The 20053-nt window shown below is 42.2% G+C and overlaps 1 protein-coding gene across 4 annotated transcripts in view; it reads left to right on the top strand.

Moving 5' to 3' along the window:
- Positions 1–19468, top strand: part of PIAS2 (protein inhibitor of activated STAT 2) — a 32030-nt gene extending 12562 nt beyond the window's left edge. Inside the window, exons 3-14 of one of the 4 annotated variants that reach the window (XM_066614991.1) lie at positions 2373–2457; positions 3272–3322; positions 3428–3518; positions 4672–4806; positions 5078–5150; positions 10087–10160; positions 11124–11284; positions 13169–13302; positions 13621–13795; positions 15161–15300; positions 15504–15541; positions 17116–19468. In XM_066614991.1, coding sequence (XP_066471088.1) covers positions 2373–2457; positions 3272–3322; positions 3428–3518; positions 4672–4806; positions 5078–5150; positions 10087–10160; positions 11124–11284; positions 13169–13302; positions 13621–13795; positions 15161–15300; positions 15504–15541; positions 17116–17304 — 1346 coding nt within the window. In that variant the 3' untranslated portion in view covers positions 17305–19468. Of the gene's footprint in view, positions 1–2372; positions 2458–3271; positions 3323–3427; positions 3519–4671; positions 4807–5044; positions 5151–10086; positions 10161–11123; positions 11285–13168; positions 13303–13620; positions 13796–15160; positions 15301–15503; positions 15542–17115 lie in introns of all 4 variants that reach the window. The other 3 variants (XM_066614992.1, XM_066614990.1, XM_066614989.1) reach the window with 3 other exon arrangements.
- The last annotated feature ends 585 nt before the right edge of the window (positions 19469–20053 follow it).

Genomic DNA, 20053 nt, shown 5'->3' with positions numbered 1-20053 from the left:
GGACAGGGAGCCATTAGTTATTTGATTTTTCTCTGTAAATTGCTTTGTAAACTTTTGTTGAAAGTGGTATATAAATACTGTTAATAATAATAATAATAATTAACAATAATAATAATAATACCCAGAAACCCAGAAGTTAAATCATGGTTTATAGTTAAATCTAAACTGGTCAATTGTGTGTAATGTCTGTCATTCCATTGTAATGGCTGAACTGTGTTCCTTCGCTTAATTCTATAAGGGAGTAAAGAAAGGCACCCATTTTGCATATATAGACTAGAAAAACACTGATGCATAGCATACTCTGCCTAAAAGAATAAAGGTAAATGAAGAAATTCTGAAGTGTAGAAGAACTTATGGACAGCCTTACAAAAGGAGACAAAACTAGAACACTTTAGATACTGGCGTGTAAAACATACCACAGATGATAGTTTTGTGAAAAGACTAGACATAGAGAACTTTACCTGGCATTTGCCAAGCTGTTGGTTCTTAGGCATCATGTTGTAACAGAAGCCTCTTAGCAGCAGTAAAAGCTGCACAGAGGTTTGGTTTTGCTTGATGTTCATCCATTAAGAACTAGAAGGGAAAGTCTGTCCCTTTTACTGTTTCAAGCACACTCAAATGTGACGAGAGCCATTGAATATCCTCTTTTCTTTTTTTGTTGTTATCCTAGCAGCAACAAAAAAGTAAAGTTTTGTGTACTCCATGTTTAAATGAATTGGATTTAAAGGTGCTAACATGAATAGTTCATGAATGGTGCCTTTCCTTTACACCAGGGGTCTCCAAACCCTGGCCCGGGGGCCAGATGTGGCCCACAGCAAGCCTCTGTCTGGCCCGCAGCCAGCCTCTTGTCCCCTGATAGCCTCTGGCCCACTCGACTGTACATGACCAGAGTTGTACTCTGATTGCATCTGGAGGGTGTTCTGAGGGCCGGAGAGGCTGAGTGAATGAGCCCACTCATTCATTTATTCATTCAACTAAGTTCCATCTCTTATTTATTTAAATTTTATATTTAAATTTTTTTCCGGCCCTCAGCACTGTGCCAGATATTTCATGCGGCCCTCTGGCCAAAAGGTTTGGAGACCCCTGCTTTACACCAATTTCATCTTTTGCCCCCCATCCTGTGTCTGGTCCCCCAGGGTCTCCTAATTCCCAAGCAAATTTGGGGGTGAGTAGGTGGGTATATATTAGGAATTATGATAGGGAGGAAAGCGTAGGAAAACCCCACTGTGTCAGCAAAACTTCCCTTGTGCTTCTCTGGAGCCAACTGATTATACAGTTTGGCTGTGCTGAATGTGCCACAGTTACTGAATTTTTCTACCTGGGGTTGCATCTGTCAGCACTGTGACCTCTAGAGGCAGAGCAGTAGCTGGCTTGATGGTTTAACATGCCAAACTATGGGGAAACTTCCTTAACTGTTTGCTGTTGTATAAATAAGCAGAATAAAATAGGTTACACAATTAGTTTTGAAAAACAAGTCTTAAATATAGGTCCTGTTAGCTTTCATTTTTGTAAATATAGTCTTGATTATCTGTTTATTACTAAACGTACATCCCACATGCTTGACCATTTTAATTGACCATCCAGTGACCAGTTCAGCCAGATAGTTCGGTTCAACCAGATAGACCAGTTATAGTCTATCTTCCTTGACTGATTCTGGTTACAAGTGCACTGACTTGAAAAGCACCACAACTATCTGTTACCAGATAGCATTGTGGCAATTAGCTGCCAGATGCAAGGAAGTGGCAACAGTATGCAGTATGTTGTCTTGTGTGCTCTCTGAGGCATCTGGTGGGCCTCTGTGAGATACAGGAAAGAGCTAGAACTAGATGGTCCCTTGGCCTGATCCAGCATGGCTCTGACATTCTTAAGTGCCTAAAGCAGTGATTTTCAACCTTTTTCATCTCGTGCCACACTGGCAAGGTACTAAAATGGTCAAGGCACACCATCAGTTTTTTGACAATTGACAAGGCACACTGTGCTGTCAATGGGGGGCTCACATCCCCTAATGGCCCTACTAATAAATGACCCTTTCCCAAATTCCCATGGCACACCTGGGGACCATTCGCAGCACACCAGTGTGCCACGGCACAGTGGTTGAAAATGACTGGAAGAGTGAAAAATTGAATCGCTTCAGATTTTGTTCTTATGTTCTTATGTTTCTAAAGCCACCTGAACTTCTAAAGCCACCTGAACACAGCTGGCAATTGTGCATTTAATCTGCTTAAAGGGTTTGAAAACAATGCTGCAGCAGCCAGTTTAGTTTATATGCTTGCCAAATTCAAAAAATTTGCAACCCTCTTTTTCTGTTGCATTCTTTGGACTCTTTTGATGGACAGTCGTCATTAAAAGTTCTTTTGTATGTGTCTTTTCAGTACAAAGCAGTATTCAGAGGTTCCAAGAGAAGTTCTTTATCTTTGCTTTAACACCTCAACAAGTCAGAGAAATCTGCATTTCCAGGTAATAGCAAAACTTTTGGTCTGGGTTTTCTCATGCAAAATTTGGTTAACTCTCTTTGAGAAAATTGCAGGGAATTGGAACAGTGGGGGAATCTCTGGATCTGCCTCTGGGCCTTTTCTTTGCCTTCTATTTAAATGACAATGCATGTTGGGTATGCAGCATCCCCTCTCTGAGCAGAATTGTTCACTGTCCTACACATAACAATCTCACATTTTCATATGATGGGGGGATGGTAGGACTCTGTTACAAAGCTCTTTTCTATAGTATGAGCATATTTTGCCAGGATGCAGGGTGGTTGTTAAAAAACAAGAATCCTCTTGAAAATGTGTGAGGCACCAGCAAACTTGGAAGTTCAGCTGCATATAAGTTTTGTTCATTTGGTGAATGACAATCCATGGCAAGTAGATATACAGCACTTACACTGCAGTCTGTCAGCCCCTCAAATACATTGCATGGACTCGGCAATCATGGCACTTGGAAGTGCTAGTGAATTTGATTGATCTTTCTCTGATACTTCAAGAATGTTATTATAGGGAAGCTGGCAGGTTTATTTCTGTAACTGATGGCTGGCCATATGACAAAGCTTTGTTTGTTCTGTGGAAAATGGTGGCATTCACCCTTCTGTCTTTTATAAATAGCTGATCATTGTAAAACACCTGCAGGTTATATGCAAAGTACACTTGCAGTAAGGTAATGGCATAAATTGGAAGCTGGAAGATACTCATTCCAAATCCTTCCTGTGTGATGGGTTGACTTGTTGAGTGATACAACATCCTTAGAATTGACTGAATAACTGCTACTTTCCTTGCAACAGGGACTTTTTGCCGGGAGGCAGACGGGATTATACTGTACAAGTTCAGCTGAGGTGACCTCAATCTTTTTTACATAACTATCTATGTCTTTTAATTTAAGCGCTTTTTAAGGTAGATTGTTCATATTGTCATTTAACAAGACTCTCTTCTTGAAACAGGTTATGCCTGGCAGAGACCAGCTGCCCTCAAGAAGATAACTATCCAAGTAGTTTGTGTATAAAAGTAAATGGAAAACTCTTTCCATTGCCAGTAAGTTAATAAAACAAAATGTGCTGTAAGTCTATGTTTGTCCTACTGCACCACATACCAAGGTGCCCCCGCCAGCATTCTGTTTAAGCTGCATGAGTGTGCAGCTCTAACGAAAGCCCTTTGTAGCCTTTTCATGCTCCTGAGCTTGGCAATGGCTTCATCGCTGAGTGCTCTGGAGCTGCCCCTTCACAGCTATAGTAGGGCCCTGCAAGCTTGGGGTGAAGGTCAGAGGGAACACTAGCCCCAGCTGAGTTGCCTTCCAGTCTGTGGCTTTTGGAGTCTAGTAGGTTCAAAGAAGGAAGAGGGGACATCTCACAAATGATGGTGCCTTAGTGACTGCTTCAACATGGAGCAGTTTAGCATGGCATAACCGAGCTGCTTTGACAGTGAGGAAGTGGTTTGGCTTTTGCTTGTACCCAGAAGTCTTACAAGAGGCAAATGGCCTGGTGTACATTATATGATACATTATGTGAAATGGAGAAGGATGGTGCCAATTAAAAGAACAGACAGCTGGTGGCCTTACTCCTTGAGTCACTTGTAGAAAAGTGGAGGAATGGAGAGGAACGGAAACTTGATGCCAAGGAACACAATCTCTGAAGATAACCAGTAGCAGGCACCTTGCAGGAGGGAACAACATACATGATAGTATGGGGAAAGGGGTGTTCTCCCTTATACCATACAGTTTGGCACCTGATTGTCCCTGGGATTACAGTTATGGCTATTATATATTGTTCATGGGATTACAGCTATGGGTATTTCCCTAGGTAAATGTATATAGGATTGCAAATTTACTTGAAAGTAAGTCTCGCTGAGCAGGTGAGGACTGTCTGAAGTACATGCATGTGTTATTAGGCTGTATATCTTTATGATCAAGCCACATTTAGTAGCCTCATTGAAATTCCTCAGTATGTGATATGTGTTTAACTCTTCCATTGACAAGTGTTTAATTTTGGTGTTTAATTTTGTCATTTTGCAGCTTAACTTGATAGACTCCAAAAAGTTAAATCTCATCCAACCAAAATTAAGCACTTTAGAATCCAGAGTTTGCAGCTGCTTCATCTAGCCCTAAAGAAGAAATCCATAAAAATGCAAAAAAAAAAAAGAAAGAAAGAAAGAGAAAAAGGGAGGGTTACGTTTTTCTTTTGTTTTCCAGGGATATGCTCCACCCCCCAAAAATGGGATTGAGCAAAAGAGACCTGGGCGCCCCTTGAATATTACATCTTTAGTTAGGCTATCTTCTGCAGTTCCAAATCAGATTTCTATTTCCTGGGCATCTGAAATTGGAAAGGTATGTTGAAAGTTGTTTGAAGTCACTGTGTAACACAAATGTAAAATACATAATTGTTTAAAATGCAGATGTGTGAAAGACACTGGAATGGGTGTGCACATGAATTTGTCTAATTTGTTATGATTGTTTCTCTGTTAATATACCTCTGTGTAATGTCAGCACAGATGGAATGTGTTTTTCTCCATAATGTTGTATGTAGGACCTTCTCATCCTGACATAAATTATTTTTTTCCAATAGAGTTACTCGATGTCTGTTTATCTTGTACGACAGCTCACTTCAGCCATGTTGTTACAGAGGCTAAGAATGAAAGGCATTCGAAATCCTGATCATTCTAGGGCACTAAGTGAGTAGCATGACTCTGTTGCTTTTAATTTTAGTAGTCTGTTTGTACCTGGCTCTTGGTTTCTCCAGTGTATGTGTTTCACATTTGTATACCACCCTTTGTTCAAGAAACTCAGGGCAGTGAGTGTGGGTCTTTCCTCCTTTTATCCTCACAAAGGCCCTGTGAGATAAGTAGGTTGAAAGTTAATGTCCTAAGGTCACCTGGCTGTGGACATTGGCCTAGAAGTGGTCTGGATTGGAAGAAATGCATAAATTCAGGTATCCACAGTTTTGGCTTGGTCTTTATTGCAAAGACAAAATTGTGGTGGTCCTCAACTTTCTTGTCTTATGGACAAGAGGGAACAGCTCCAGAGCATGGAAGAGAACTGTGGTCAAGCAATCTCTCCCTGGGACTTGTGTGCTTAATCCTGCTTGGAGGTGGCAGTTTGGGGAGCAACCAAACAAGCCTAGCCTTTCTTGCAGTATAGGAGCTGAGGCCAGGGTGGGGATCACCACCAGCTGTGAGTACTCTGCAGCTGCTTCTCATGCATCAGGTTTAAAAGAATATCTGTGGTTTGTCCTGCTTGACAGATGGTGGCACCACAGTTACCTTGCCAAGCAGGGTAAATGTAATTGTGGAAATTTGCCCAAGTTTGTCTTGTGCTACTTTAGGTCTGACTGCTGCCATCTGGGGAGTTCTGGGGCACTTCTTCTCTTTGCCCATTCCTCCTCCTCCTGGACAGAAGAGAAGACGCGACTGGACTTTTTACTATGGCACAGGCACCTGTTTGGGGGGGGGGGCGGCACAGTCAGCCTGCAAACTGCCTGTTGCTATCCACTACTATACATAAGTACATCTAGTCATTTACTTTATAGCGGTGGTTCCCAAAGTTTGCGCCAGGATCCCATTTTTAGGTATGACAACCTGTCAAACCCCCCCCCCCCAACATCTAGGATCCAAAGTGATGTTATTGACCAGGAAACAGGAAGTGACTTTGTGCTGGCAGGGCCAGAAGTGATGATATCAAACAGAAAGTGATTGGTTTTTAATAAATCACACTTTTTGAAAGTTGAAAGAGCTCCAAATCCTTTTTGGAGTGTTCTGAGTGCTTTGTTTCTAAGTGATGTTTCAGTCTTGGGTTTAGTGATTTCAGCGCTGAGAGTGACATTGCACAGAATGCATTTTGGCTTCTCTACACTGTTGCTGATCAAGGTAGTGTAGCCAAATTTTAGCTCATCTTCAGAGTATTTACTTTCCTCATCTCCGCACACTGAGACTCGCCTGGGCATGCACAGGGAAGGCGACATGCGCACTTGGAGAAAAACCCTGGAGAGACTTCACCGCAGGCATGCATACACAGCAAGACAAGTCGAAAGCAAGGCTAGTTTCCCCTGCAGCCAGAAGCATTGAGGAAGTGGAGGCTTAATGGGGAAGGCTGTTCCCTAACCAGAAATGTCCACTGTTTTCAGCTCTGAGTTTTGCAACACTAGTTTGCTAAGGGGCTCCAACAGGCTCAGTATCTTTTGTAAAGATAGTAAAGAAAGCATACACACCATCAAATGATCACAAATTAACAACTGCTAACGCTTAGGCTCCCGCTGTGTTTTCTGTCCCACTTCACATTCTCACTAACCATGTTCTTAAGTTCTGCCTTTCAAGATGGCAGCAGATGGTTGTTCAAACGAAGCTTCCAAGATGGTGGTTTCCAGCTTTTAAAGATGGCGGTGCCAAGCTCTGCGTGACCCCCTGAAAATTGTCTCACAATTCCCTTATGGATCCCAACCCCCAGGTTGGGAACCACTGCCTTATAGACTTGGTGTAATAATTAGCATTTGTATAGTGCTTTTGAAGGTTCAAAGTGCTTCACAGGTATCACTTTGCTATTCTCCCACCAACAACATAATAAGGTGCAAATTATCACCATACTGGTATTGAGGAACTGAGGCTGAAAGGGAGTGGCTTGCCAAGGATCATTTAGGGCGCAATCCCATCTGACTTTTCACTGCCAATGCAGCTGCAGTGCAACTCTCAGGCAGGGGAACAAACATTCCCTTATCTTGAGGAGGCTTCTGAGGCTGCCGACCTCCCAGATGCAGTGCATGCCCATTGGTGCAGCTGCATAGGTGCTAGAAAATTGGATATGGAAAAGGTGCAAAAGAGAGCAACTAAGATGATTACGGGGCTGGGGCACCTTCCTTATGAGGAAAGGCTACAGCGTTTGGGCCTCTTCAGCCTAGAAAAGAGACGCTTGAGGGGGGACATGATTGAGACATACAAAATTATGCAGGGGATGGACAGAGTGGATAGGGAGATGCTCTTTACACTCTCACATAATACCAGAACCAGGGGACATCCACTAAAATTGAGTGTTGGGCGAGTTAGGACAGACAAAAGAAAATATTTCTTTACTCAGCGCGTGGTCGGTCTGTGGAACTCCTTGCCACAGGATGTGGTGCTGGCGTCTAGCCTAGACGCCTTTAAAAGGGGATTGGACAAGTTTCTGGAGGAAAAATCCATTATGGGGTACAAGCCATGATGTGTATGCGCAACCTCCTGATTTTAGAAATGGGTTAAGTCAGAATGCCAGATGTAGGGGAGAGCACCAGGATGAGGTCTCTTGTTATCTGGTGTGCTCCCTGGGGCATTTGGTGGGCCGCTGTGAGATACAGGAAGCTGGACTAGATGGGCCTATGGCCTGATCCAGTGGGGCTGTTCTTATGTTCTTATGTTCTTATGATAGGATTGGGCCCTTAGTTTACAGCAGAGTCAGGATTCAACTAGAGCAGGTCCTGATTTGCAGCTCACCTACTTAACCATTACAGGGAAACCAGTACTAGCTGTGTAAGACAGGGCTTTAAAAATGACATATATTAGTCCTAGGATAATCTAGCACAGGGGTGCTCAATAGGTGGATCGCGATCTACCAGTAGATCGCGAGGCAAAATGAGTAGATCACGGAGTGCCGACCCCCCCCCCCTTCAGGTGCCTCTGGGAGGAAACGCCGGGAGTAAGGCCCATTGTACTCAGTGGGGCTTACTCCCAGGTAAGTGTGGCTAGGATTGCAGCCTCACAGCCTAATCCTAGGCATGTCTACTCAGGAGTAAGTCCTGTTATACTCAGTTGGGCTCAAGGTACACCAAGATACATTGTACACATAAATGTTATATGTTATGATGGCGTGAACATTGTAAAAAAAAAAAAACTCTGGTAGATCTCCGGGCCTTGCTGGGTTTCAAAGTAGCTCTCGAGCCAAAAAAGTGTGAGCACCCCTGATCTAGCACAATGGTTCCAACCTGGGGGTTGTCAGGTAATTTTCAGGGAGTCGCAGAGAGCTTCTTTAGTACAGTAGATGTGTTTGTGCAACATTTAAAAAGTTGCATTTTTGTGTCACTTTCAGGGAACCTCCAAACAGAGAAATATGTTTTGGAAAAAATTTCAGGGTGTTTCCACATACCTGAAAACAACTGTTGCATTTGGTAACCTATGATAATCTGCATGCATGTTTTTGCAGGCACTGTCCTGGGTGCTGAGAATTTCTTTGCTGAACAAAAAAGCTGAACTCACCCCAGAAAAATCTTAATAAAAAAAGATTTTACTGATCACACAGCCTAGCTATTGAAAAAATTTCAAGCTCTTTCCAAATACTGATTCATCTATGAGTACAACATGTTATTTATTTAAAGTGTGATTAATTAAAACATCACTTTCTGCTTAATGACATTTCCAGCCCAACCATGTCACTTCCTTGTTAATGACATCACTTCTGGTCTTAGGGGGATCCCAACATGTTGTTGTTCCTAAAAAGTGGGTCCTGGTGCTAAAAAGTTTAGGAACCACTGATCTAGTACTTTCTGGACCTGGATGGTGCCAGACCTACTGGGAGGTGTATATACACCTCTTATGCATGTTCCCCTGGTCCTCTTTTCCTCCTCCTCTTGATGATCCCCAGATTTAGCAAAGGTATCTTTATTTGCATTACTCCAAGCTGCTTGGATTGTCCTTGAGCAGCTTCCATTACCTGCCTGGGAGCCAGCAATGTTGGGAGTCCACTCCAGAGCTTGGGAGCACTTCTGTCTAGATTTTGGTGCTGGGTTTTCAGGACAACCAGGTGCCAGACTATTGGTGTTATGCTGTAGTGTGAAACTTCTTGGTTTGATCAAATGCATTGATTTCTATCCTATTTCTTCCAATTGGTGAACTTTTCTCTCAAGCATTTGAGCAACGAATGGCTAAGTACTGCTAATTATTTTGGCCTATGCAAATTCAGTGTTTGATTACCAGGCAATACTTTGGTGATCATAAGTGCTCTTTGAGTTTTCATGTGCTTCCCCTCTTGTGGGGATTTTTCTATTACCCAAGTATGGAGATAACTACAGGTTTACATTATGTTTGCACTCGTGTTCTTCCTGAGTAGAGTTAGGCTACCCACCGTCTCAGACCTGCTTCTGGTTATGCTTTGTGAGAACGTTGTTGCACATACAGAAAGCTCACAATTGAAGTTGTTAATAGATTCTTGGAAACTGCAACTTTAAGCAAAATGACTTAGAACCAATTTAAACAAGAATTAAATTCCTACAACATATTTTTGAGGTTACAGAAACATCACCAAACTTCTAAATAAAGGCCCCAAACGCTCTTGATATTAAGCATTGAAATAAATGTGAGCTTTCTGGGCTGGAGAAAACCTGCGCAAACTTGGGAAGCAGGTGCAAACGCCACACAGGCAGGTCCCAGCCAGGAATTGAATTGGGGGGGGGGGGGCTCAGCTCAATCAGCTTAAAATGAAACAATTTGAAAGGAAACTACTTTTAAGTGAGGCTGTAGAATGCCAATAATTTCCAAAAAGGAAGTGCTGGGGGAGGCTCAATTCCATTTGTGCCATAGCTTGTGAGTAGTTGTAGTCACTTTATTCTAGCAAGGCAGTAATCTTTTAAAATATATTTTTTTCAAATAATAGTTAAAGAGAAACTCACTGCTGACCCAGATAGTGAAATTGCCACTACCAGTTTGCGGGTGTCGCTGATGTGTCCTGTAAGTAGATCTGGATAAATGCTTGAATTATCATTTATGGGGTAATATTGTTTTGGTTGACCTTAATTTGGAGGTGGCTTATACAACTAGCATGTCAGCAGTTAAATAAGCAAGTTACTATGTGAAATTTTTGTTTTTAGCATGAAATTCAAAACCTCCCAAAAATATTGAGAAGGATGGTAAAGTACTCTGATCTTTTAAAGATGTCTAGGACAACCCTTCACAAGTATTGTAGCAAACCTCTGCAGGGATTCCAGAAGGGAGGAGGCACAGCCCAGTGGTAGTCACCAGCTTTTCATGCCTGAGCTCCTAGGTTTGTTCCCTGGTGTCTTCAACTAAAAGGGATCTTGGGTAGCAGGACCAAAAACAATTCGGAGAGCCTGGATTGCTACTGCAAGCAAGAGTGCACAATAATGCGCTAGATGAACCAGTGGCCTGACTCCACATAAGCAACTTCCTCTCCTCCAAAGGCTGAACTGTTGATGGGGAGGACCAGGCGTCTCGGCCATGGTCCATACAGGACTTCCTAAATCAAGAAAATGGATTTATACCTCTCAAATATCATATAGCAAGCTGGAGGGATTGAGTTTGTTGGCAAAAATAGCTTGCATGCACACGTCTAGGTTTTTATCACAGCTGCCGGTGACAATTAGGTCTGTGCAGTATACAAGTTTTAGTTCCATGCAAACACCTTTTCATTTTATAATGATTGTTTTAAGGTAACAAAGATTGCACTACTCTTTCCAGTTTGGGGGAGGAAAATGGGAGATTTATGACTTAAACCTTCTTTGCGCTGGTTGTCATGGATTTTTATAGAAATCCTGTGCCTTGGGTGGGGGTAGATAGGGAGTTTGTGTCCCCTCTAGAGAGGACCACCTGTATTGGCGTTATTTTGGTCATGCATTGTTGTCTTAACAGAATTAGATATCCTACAGTGATTTCCCCTGTCTCTCTCATCACTAGCTGGGGAAAATGAGGCTGACAATTCCCTGCCGAGCTGTTACTTGTACTCACCTACAGTGCTTTGATGCTGCTCTCTATCTCCAAATGAATGAGAAGAAGCCCACCTGGATATGTCCTGTGTGTGACAAGAAGGCTGCCTATGAGAGTCTCATTTTAGATGGGTAAGAAGTCTTTGAAGAAAGCAGTGAAATTTTTCTTTTTTGGAACGTCTGTGCTCTTAGCATTCTAATGCATTGGCTGCGTTTAGTGAATGAATATTTGAAGTAGCTGCTTTATTCAAGAAACTCACTTTGGTAATCTCCAGAAACTTTCTCTTAATCTTGAAACCTCAAGTGGCTGCTGTAGATGCAATGCTGTTGTTCTCTCAAGGAGAAGCCTTGCAAATAGTTCACAAAAGTTTTTGTTGTGCAAAAAGTTGACTGGTCTTCCAGGGCTGTCCACCAGCAATTACTAACTAAGCATGCATATTTAGTAATTTGTGGCACACTGGTAGCCCAAAGGTTTAGTAATCCAGAAGATCCTCTAGCTTCAGATCACTTTTTTAAAAGGTAGAATTTGCTGTTCTTTGCTTTTCTCTCTTTTTTTAATATTATCATCCCCCAGAATGAGAGAACTCTGGAATGTCTTTTCCCACTCTTGGGGAGAATTTCAACAGGGTGTCCTTTTCCTTGTTACCTTTTTAGGAGTCTGCATTATGGGAAAAATCTGCAACCTACACATACTTGGGATAGCAGTGGCGTAGCTAAGGGGGTGCAGGGGGTAGCAGTTGCACCGGGCATCCAGCTTTAGGGGGGCAACAAACTGAGCTTGACACTAGTGACCAAAATTGTGAAAATCTTGGTATGTATGAACAATACCATCATGTTATATATCATTGGAAAGGTAATTTAATGCTGAATGCAGTGTAATGAACTGCACTGGAATATTTGTATTCTATCAAAGGTTATGACCAATTAACCAGAAAATGAAAACGCAACTACTTTTTGTGGAACAAAAAGTGGATTTGCTTAACTCTAAACTCACCTGTGAGACTGATTGTTCTGAGTGCCAATGAGATGTTGCTATGATACAGCATGGAACCAATAACTATTTATTTATTTATTTTATTTAAATTTGATTTTGTCATGCGGGGGCCTTCAAAATCTTTGACCTCAGGTAGCAGATATATGCCTTAGCTATGCCACTGACTGGGGGGGAGGCAGCAGAGCAAGTGGGTGGTGAGCTGCTGGGGGGAGGAGGTGGGTTCCTCCCAATTTTCACTTTTTAAAAAGCCCAGGCGTGATGTCACTTCCGGTTGTAACATCACTTCCGGGGCAACATTTTGCACTTGACACCGGGCTACACAATCATTAGCTATGCCACTAGTTAGGGGGGTTAGTGTTCACGGAGATGCCATTGTGGCACTAACATTATAGAAATGAACTCGGACCAACCATGGGATCATTTTTTAATTTGGAAGGACAGGTTTGCACTGCGGGGACCCCCTCCGCCCCCCACCAAGTCCATAAAACTGAAAACCAGAGCAGGAAAGAATTTTTTTTAATGGAATGGCAACATACAAGTTAAAACCACATCTAATAACTATTGCTATTCCATTAAAAAATGGTACTCTCAACAGCCTCCAATATGGAAATGCAGCGATATCAATTCAGACAGAAAATGTTGATAAATATGTCATCAGTGTATATCTATTGGCCTTGTAGTTTAAGATTTTTTTTTATTCCAGCTTGCTTTCTCCCTTTAAAAATTACTGTTGGCTGTTTTTATAGTTGTTTTGTGTTTATTGTATCTCTTTTACTCTATGTCTTGGTTGCTTTATGATATTTAAATACTTGTTAGTCATCTTCATCTGATTGTCCAGACAGAAAGGTGTGATACAAACATGTTTAAATAAAGAAATATCAGCTTCTGAGAGGATGGAAAATAAGTAGTGAGTGGGCAGCGTGTTGAGAAGGAGATGCACCTGCTTGCCTTCAAACTGAGGTGCATTTCTGAGGTGCCACCAGCACAGCTAATGGAAGCAACTGTTTAATATTGTTTTCCAGACTCTTTATGGAAATTCTGAATGACTGTTCGGATGTAGATGAGATCAAATTTCAGGAGGATGGCTCCTGGTGCCCTATGAGGCCAAAGAAGGAGGCTCTGAAAGTAGCTGGCACCCAGTGCACCAAAATAGAAAGTAAGTAACTTGGAATCTAATCCATGCAGTGCATTTCTCAATCTCACTGGCATGTCATATCCCACAAGTACAAAGACAGGGGATGCTATAGGAGGAACAGAGCCTCTGAAAGGAGTTATTTGATTTTTCTCTGTAAACCGCTTTGTGAACTTTTAGTTGAAAAGTGGTATATAAATACTGTTAATAATAACAATCCTAAAAGTGTTTGGATCACTGAAAAGTGCAATTAGAGATGCTACTAAGAGTATGCCAGTCTTTTCTCCCGTACAGGAATTGCTGTTGCAGTCTTCCACACTTAGTTCTGCTCTTCCTTTCCAGGTTCCAGCATGGTCAGTAAGCCATGCTCCACACCTGTGGCCCCTGGTGAGGTCAGCAAGAAGAAAGTTGATGTCATTGACCTCACCGTGGAGAGTTCATCAGAAGAAGAGGAAGAGATGCCTCCTAAAAGGAAGTGCATCTATATGTCTGACACACAAGCAAGTCCCACCAAGGGGTTTGTTAATTTTTAAGTGAATAATATTATGGTTCTGTCCTGGTTCCAGGGGCGTTTATTTCTTCAGAATACCAAGGGAGAATTTCTAGTAGGATTTGGCAAAACTCCATAATTTAAAATATTTCTTGCAACAGTCAAGGAAGAAGGGAAGAAAGGTAATTTAATCCCTAATCAACAGGAACTCTGGGGCTGTTCTAGGAGTAGTTTTGGATACAACAGAAAACTGGGAGGATGCGTCTTCCCCGTATCTCAGTCACACTGATGTCTCAAATAGAAGGGCAATAGCTTGATGGTGAAGCACACACTTTGCCTGCAGAAAGTCCCAGGCTAAATTCCCTTTTATTTGTAAGAAGAGTCCTATAGGTTATAGGGCCAAAGGCCGCCTAGTCCCAGTTTCCTCAGTGCCCAACTCAGTGCCTCTGAGAAGTCCACAGTAAGGTATGAACAGCACAGCCCTCTCTGGCTCCTGGTTCCTTGCAGCTGTTATTGATTGGCAGCCTCCCCCCCCCTTAAAAGAATGTGGGTATTTGCAAGAGGGAGATGGGTTCTGACTAGATGGTTCCACTAGAGTATACAGCTAGGCCTCAAAAATACTAGGACCTTGGTTTGTAGCAATGGCTGCAGACTCCTTATCAGTGGTATTCCTGAGGCCTTTCAGTTGAACCATCTAGGGCTGATATGGAAGAGATGCTATCTAACCCCTCAAGAGGATGGAGTAGAACTTCCCTGTTTACACACCTGGACAAAATTGGATCAATTTAAGAAAAGATTTATTGATATACAGCTTTAATGCAACACAACAAGGTCTTTAAATGGCAGCTTTAGTAATGGCTTTATAGTTCTGTCTTCTGGATGCCTCAGCAAAGCATCAGTTCTGTGGCTGGCATCAGTTATCTTCAATGAGATTTGCAGACAAGGAATTCTGGCCCTGTGGAATTGCAGTATGTACACAGTCCTGTCTAATATGGGTTATAAATGTACAGTGAATGCCTGAAGGGGAAATTGTATAAGGAAGGAATACGGTGTGGTGAAGCCCTCAGAGGAAACCAGACCAGGTGGTGATTAAAACGGAACTTTAATGGGCAAGATTTGTAGCAGCCCCATCAGTGCTTGGGTGGCCATGTGTTAGCACAATCCAGTGCTGGAGCCCTAGCTCACTTTTAAAAGCCAGGATATGCTCATATTCTTAGCTAAGCTGGAGGCGTTGGCCTGCTGTGTGTTTTACAAATAATTGGAGTCCATGTTCTATATTAGAACTTTGATTTTAGGATATAATTATTTTTAAAAATCACATAAAAGAGATAAAGGCTATTATTGAATTATGTAGTGCTGACTTCTTCCTCTGTTGATTTCGAACAACTACAGAGTGCTCATGTATCAGCCATCCACTGTAAGAGTTCCTGGGGTAAGCGCAGTGGATTCTGCTGCTATTCCACCATCATTAACAGACTACTCAGTACCATTCCACCATTCGCCAATATCAAGCATGTCATCTGACTTGCCAGGTAGGTAGCTTCCCCTAATTTGATTCTGGTAATGGGCAAATGTGTGGCGAAAATTGCTTGAAGGCTCAATTCTTCCCCAGTTATGAAAAACTGGTTTTGTAGTTTATTCAAGCCTTTAATGTCCAAGTTTGAATGTGTGTTGAGAAGATCACTTTGTTGAAGACTCAGCAATAACTTTGTGTGTGTGTGTGTGTTCCTTCTAGGTTTGGACTTTCTTTCTTTAATCCCTGTTGATCCACAGGTAAGTCTCTTGACCATTAATGAATAAATTCTAATTCAATTTGTGTTGCTAATACCCTTATCAAAGAGTGCATTAAGCTGAAATAGTATGGAAATTAGTGAAGGATCACAAAAGTAGCTTATTTTGCAATGCAGGGATTGTCAACTGCAGCTATCCATACCCCTTTGGAATATGCATATCAAGTGATGGGGGTATAGAACTCAATTTCTGAAGAATTAAAAAAGTATTGTTTGACTATCACCATTATCAATACAGATTGAGACATTCCGTTCTAGCTATCCATATGCAAAGTAAAACCAAGCACATGGCATCTTCTGAAGTCGTATGATAATAGGACTGATGATGGTGATGATGATGATGATGATTTTGATAGGCTGGAGAAGGGGATATGGACATATTGGGCAATGGGGGGGGTTTCCTTATAATGGTAAAAAAAGTTAAGAACCCCTTTTCAATTATGATGTGGTTTTTTAACATTCTTTTCAAAGCTGGTAGGAGACCCTCCTCCTTGCTTTTCCAAGGAAGGGAGCAGGTGGCTAGGGAAAAAAGGGTTCATCTCCACTGTCCTCAGACTGAATTGGGAGTAGGTGGGAATTTTAGAAAGCTGGAAAGGGTTCTGAGCCAGCCTCTATCCTTGGAGGGTGGATGAGTGGTTGTTTCATTTGTTTGCTCTGCCTGAGCTGTTGGCGAAGGCTGTACCTTCCTCCTCAGTGAAGAAGAGGAGAAACTGCAGAGCCACAGTTGGTTGTCAAGTAGCACCATTTGCTGGGGGCGTACATGAAGCTCTGTCAGTTCTTCTAGCATAATCGGAATCGGGTTGGCAACCTACACCCTGTGATCTGACTCTGGCCCACCAAACAAAGTCATCCAGCCCACCTGGAGCTCAGCTTGGGAGGCAAAGTCTCCGGCACCGCATGCCTGACAAGGCATGGCAGAGCCACCTGCCCAGGTTCTCAGAATGCCTGTGCCGTACAGCACAGGTGCGATGACATCCGTGCAAAAGTCTGGTTGGCCTTTGCTGAAAAAAACTTGTCAAGCCTGAGCTTAAGTGAAGTTAAAAATACACGTGAGAAATCACAATTTAGATTTGTTTGAATGTTGAACTCTAAACTGTGTTCCAAGAAATTCCCTTGGTTGTCTGTACCATTCTCATGTTAAATTTGTAGTTGAAACCCTTAATATTCATTGTTATAGTGTTTTGACTTAAACGTGAAGTTCTAAGAATTATTTGGCTCTTCAAAAATGGAAGAACACTTTTTCATTTTAACTTGCATCCTGCCTCCTGACCCTTAATTGGCCCTTAAGGCAGCTTACTGAGTGCTTTGGACAGATTGCTCCCCTGGGCAGAGTATGACAAGTGTACACTGTGCGGACAGGCATCTCACACATTGTCTAACAAAGCACCTTCAAATCACTTTCCTTCCATGGGCCATTTTTGGCTTGCTTGACAGTATTGTGCCTGTGTTGGTGGATGTCTGGCATTGTCTGCTTGCTCTAGTAGTTTGGATGCTTGTGTGCTTTTTTCCCCGTGTGCTTCTAGTCTCTTCCTTATATGCATCATTGTTTGTTTCAAGCAGTACTGTCCTCCTATGTTTTTGGATAGTCTCACCTCGACGTTGCCAACAAGCACCACCCCTGGCAACATCATAACCTCCACCAGCCACCACGAGAGCAGCACTCGCGTTAGCTCCTCAGGCAGGAGTGAGACGGCTGTCATCACCAGCAGTGGGAGCAGCGTGCCTGACATCATCTCCCTGGACTGAGAGCCTGCAAAATCTGCTGGCCTGGAACTGCACAGAGCTGCCTGCTTGCTTGTGTAAATCATGGAGCTTCTGCAGCCTGGAACATAATTTGGGTATTTATTTAAAAAGTTGGATTCTGTTCCCCTCTACGAGTGGATTAACAATACTGCCTCAAAAGGCTGACTGGAAGGGGCATTTTTTGTTTTTTAATTTTTTCCCCCTCTGCTTGGGAGGAATATAATCTGTTTGGGAACAAGTCAGCCCAGCAAGCTTGTTGCAGAGACAGATGGCTTTCTTGCTGCCTGGATTCCAGGATGGATTTCCTATTCAAATTTTTAATTTTTTGTTACACCAGCAATAATGTAAAAAGATTTTTTAAAATAATAAAGCACTTAATTATTCTAGAATGACAGGCGCCTATGTTTATCCCAGATGCAAGTACAAGAGAGAAAGGAGCTGCATTATTTGAATTCTTGTCCTCTCTCAAGGGGCCTGGACTTAAAGCTTCAGTGGAAAGAATGAAGCTCTGTGAAAAAATAGTTGGATATACGTTATACTTCTTCCTTTTCATTGTCCATTTTGCCAAATCTGGATTTTTTTCATATTTGAAGTTCATGTTGCTCTGATATTGCTCAATCACAAGTGCAAAAAAAAAAAAAAAAAAAAAGCAAAGCTTGAAAAGTGACATTTTTCCCTCTTACAGAATTTAGGGGAAGAGAATGCTATGCAAAGTCAGCTTCATGCATCTAACCCGTGTTCCTAAAAATATGACTGCAGAGCTCAGCCATCAGCTTTCAGGACGGGGTGTTTGTTCAAGGAAAGGGGCAAAGAAGAGAGATTTTGCCTCTGCAAAATGTCTGGGGGTTTTAGCATCTGCTGATCGAGCTTACAGTGTGCCACATCTCACATCTGCAAAAGGACTTTTGTACCGACCATGAAGTAGAAACTGTTTTTACAAAAAGATTCCTGTGTCAGACAAGCCTCCGATGGGAACTGGTCTTTGTTCCTCTTTAGAGTAGCTGTGAGAATTGCATACTTGAGTCTTTTGGATAGGTTTTCACACAATTTTCTTTGCCAAATCTCTGGTTTACTTAAAAACCTTTTCCCATTGAAGTGGCTACAACTGCTTGAGTGCCACACACTGATCTAGCCATTCTTGGTTCAGCTGAGGCCACTGTGAAACCACCTCTAGGGTGTGGAGCTATGCTTAAAATGTTTTCTCAATGGAGGATTCCTGAACAGTCCACGAATGGAAACTCTGAACTCTAGCTGGTGTGCAGATTTTTCATCTGCAGTGTTCTTGCCACACTTCCTCTGGAAGTGTCCATAACTGACAAATGTATGAATGGGTCCTTTTGTTGCAATTTAGCCATTGACTGTTTTTCCATAGCCAAACTGTACATGAAAGCATCAAGCTTGGCCTGTTTAACTAAGGGTTGCTGTCTCTGTAAGGGTGCATATGAAAGCAGGAGCAGCATGCTGGGTACTACCATGACCTTTTAGTACTGGTACCTTTGGGGGAAATTCTAGGCTTGTGTGTACAGTGTCAGACATCTTTTAAAGGTCATTACGGGTATTGAATATGAAAGGGGTTATTTCCTGACTTTAAGAGAAATCATGCAAGACATTTTCATCTTGGAGCCCTGCAAATCTTTTAGCAAAAGGCCTTCTGTACTTTAGTAATGTTTCAGAGGGACTTTGAGTAGGTGCAACATGTCATGTGCCAGCAACGAATGGGTCTGAAAAGTTGTACAATCAGTCTCTTATGTAATTTGAACACAGGAATCCTGTTGGCGAAAAATCAGCTGTGCTGTAAGATTTTCTTCCGCATCAGCTTTTACTTCAGTCTTGGCCTGTTTTAAAGTATTTGTCTTTTCTCAAGCTGTATTGTTTAAAATACTCAACTGCAATTTCTTGCACTACATGGTAATGTTTGTGTTCTTTCTAATAAGCAAGACTTAAGTATGTTCAACTGAAGTACACAGAGATCTGAATTGACTAAAGCTATGACTTTCCTCTTTTGTTCTACCCCATAACAAACCACCTTTTCCTGCAAGACCTTCTACACCACTTGTCAGCTCCTATGATGGGTCTTGCATTACATCCGATTCCCATGTGTCTAGTTTTGTACCTATTACAGTACTTTGACATCTTGGGCTTTTATTCTCAATAAAGCCATGCTGCTTGCTGGTTTCTGGTATTTCTTGGGTGCATATATCTACCTTTTTTGTTCATAAAAGATGCCAGGTAACTTTCTACAGTGTTGTACTGCAGCCCCAAAGATGTGTCACCTAATTGAACCTTTCTCGCATTAGTGGAACTGTGTCTTCACAGAGCTATACCACAGCTTTGGAAAACAGTGAGTCAACTTCTGTTATTCAATATGAGAATATGGATGAGAAAAACAGTTGCAAAATGGAGACATTGACTTACAAGGATTCTTTGAAATCATCATCCCTACACTGCAGGAGCACCATTTACTATGCCAAATTACTAATCTTAAGAGGGCAATGGGCATGAAAGGGTGGAGGTAGGAATGACTGGTAGGTTCCATACAAAGATATCTTACAATAGAACTAGACCCTAAGACAATCATTTTCATCCACTGCTGTGACTGGTCTACAGGTGTGCCACAGGAATTTGGAAGAAGGTCATCTATTAGTAGGGCTAATGGGGATGTGAGCCCCCCCCCCCACTGGCAGCATGGTGTACTTTGACAATTTTAGTGCCTTGTTAGTGTGTTGTGAGATGAAAGGCTGAAAATCTCTAG

The sequence above is a fragment of the Tiliqua scincoides genome, chromosome 2 (assembly GCF_035046505.1).
Source record: "Tiliqua scincoides isolate rTilSci1 chromosome 2, rTilSci1.hap2, whole genome shotgun sequence".
Classification (NCBI taxonomy): domain Eukaryota; kingdom Metazoa; phylum Chordata; class Lepidosauria; order Squamata; family Scincidae; genus Tiliqua; species Tiliqua scincoides.
The sequence above is the reverse complement of the archived record's forward strand: the minus strand, read 5'-3'. Positions and strand labels throughout refer to the sequence as shown.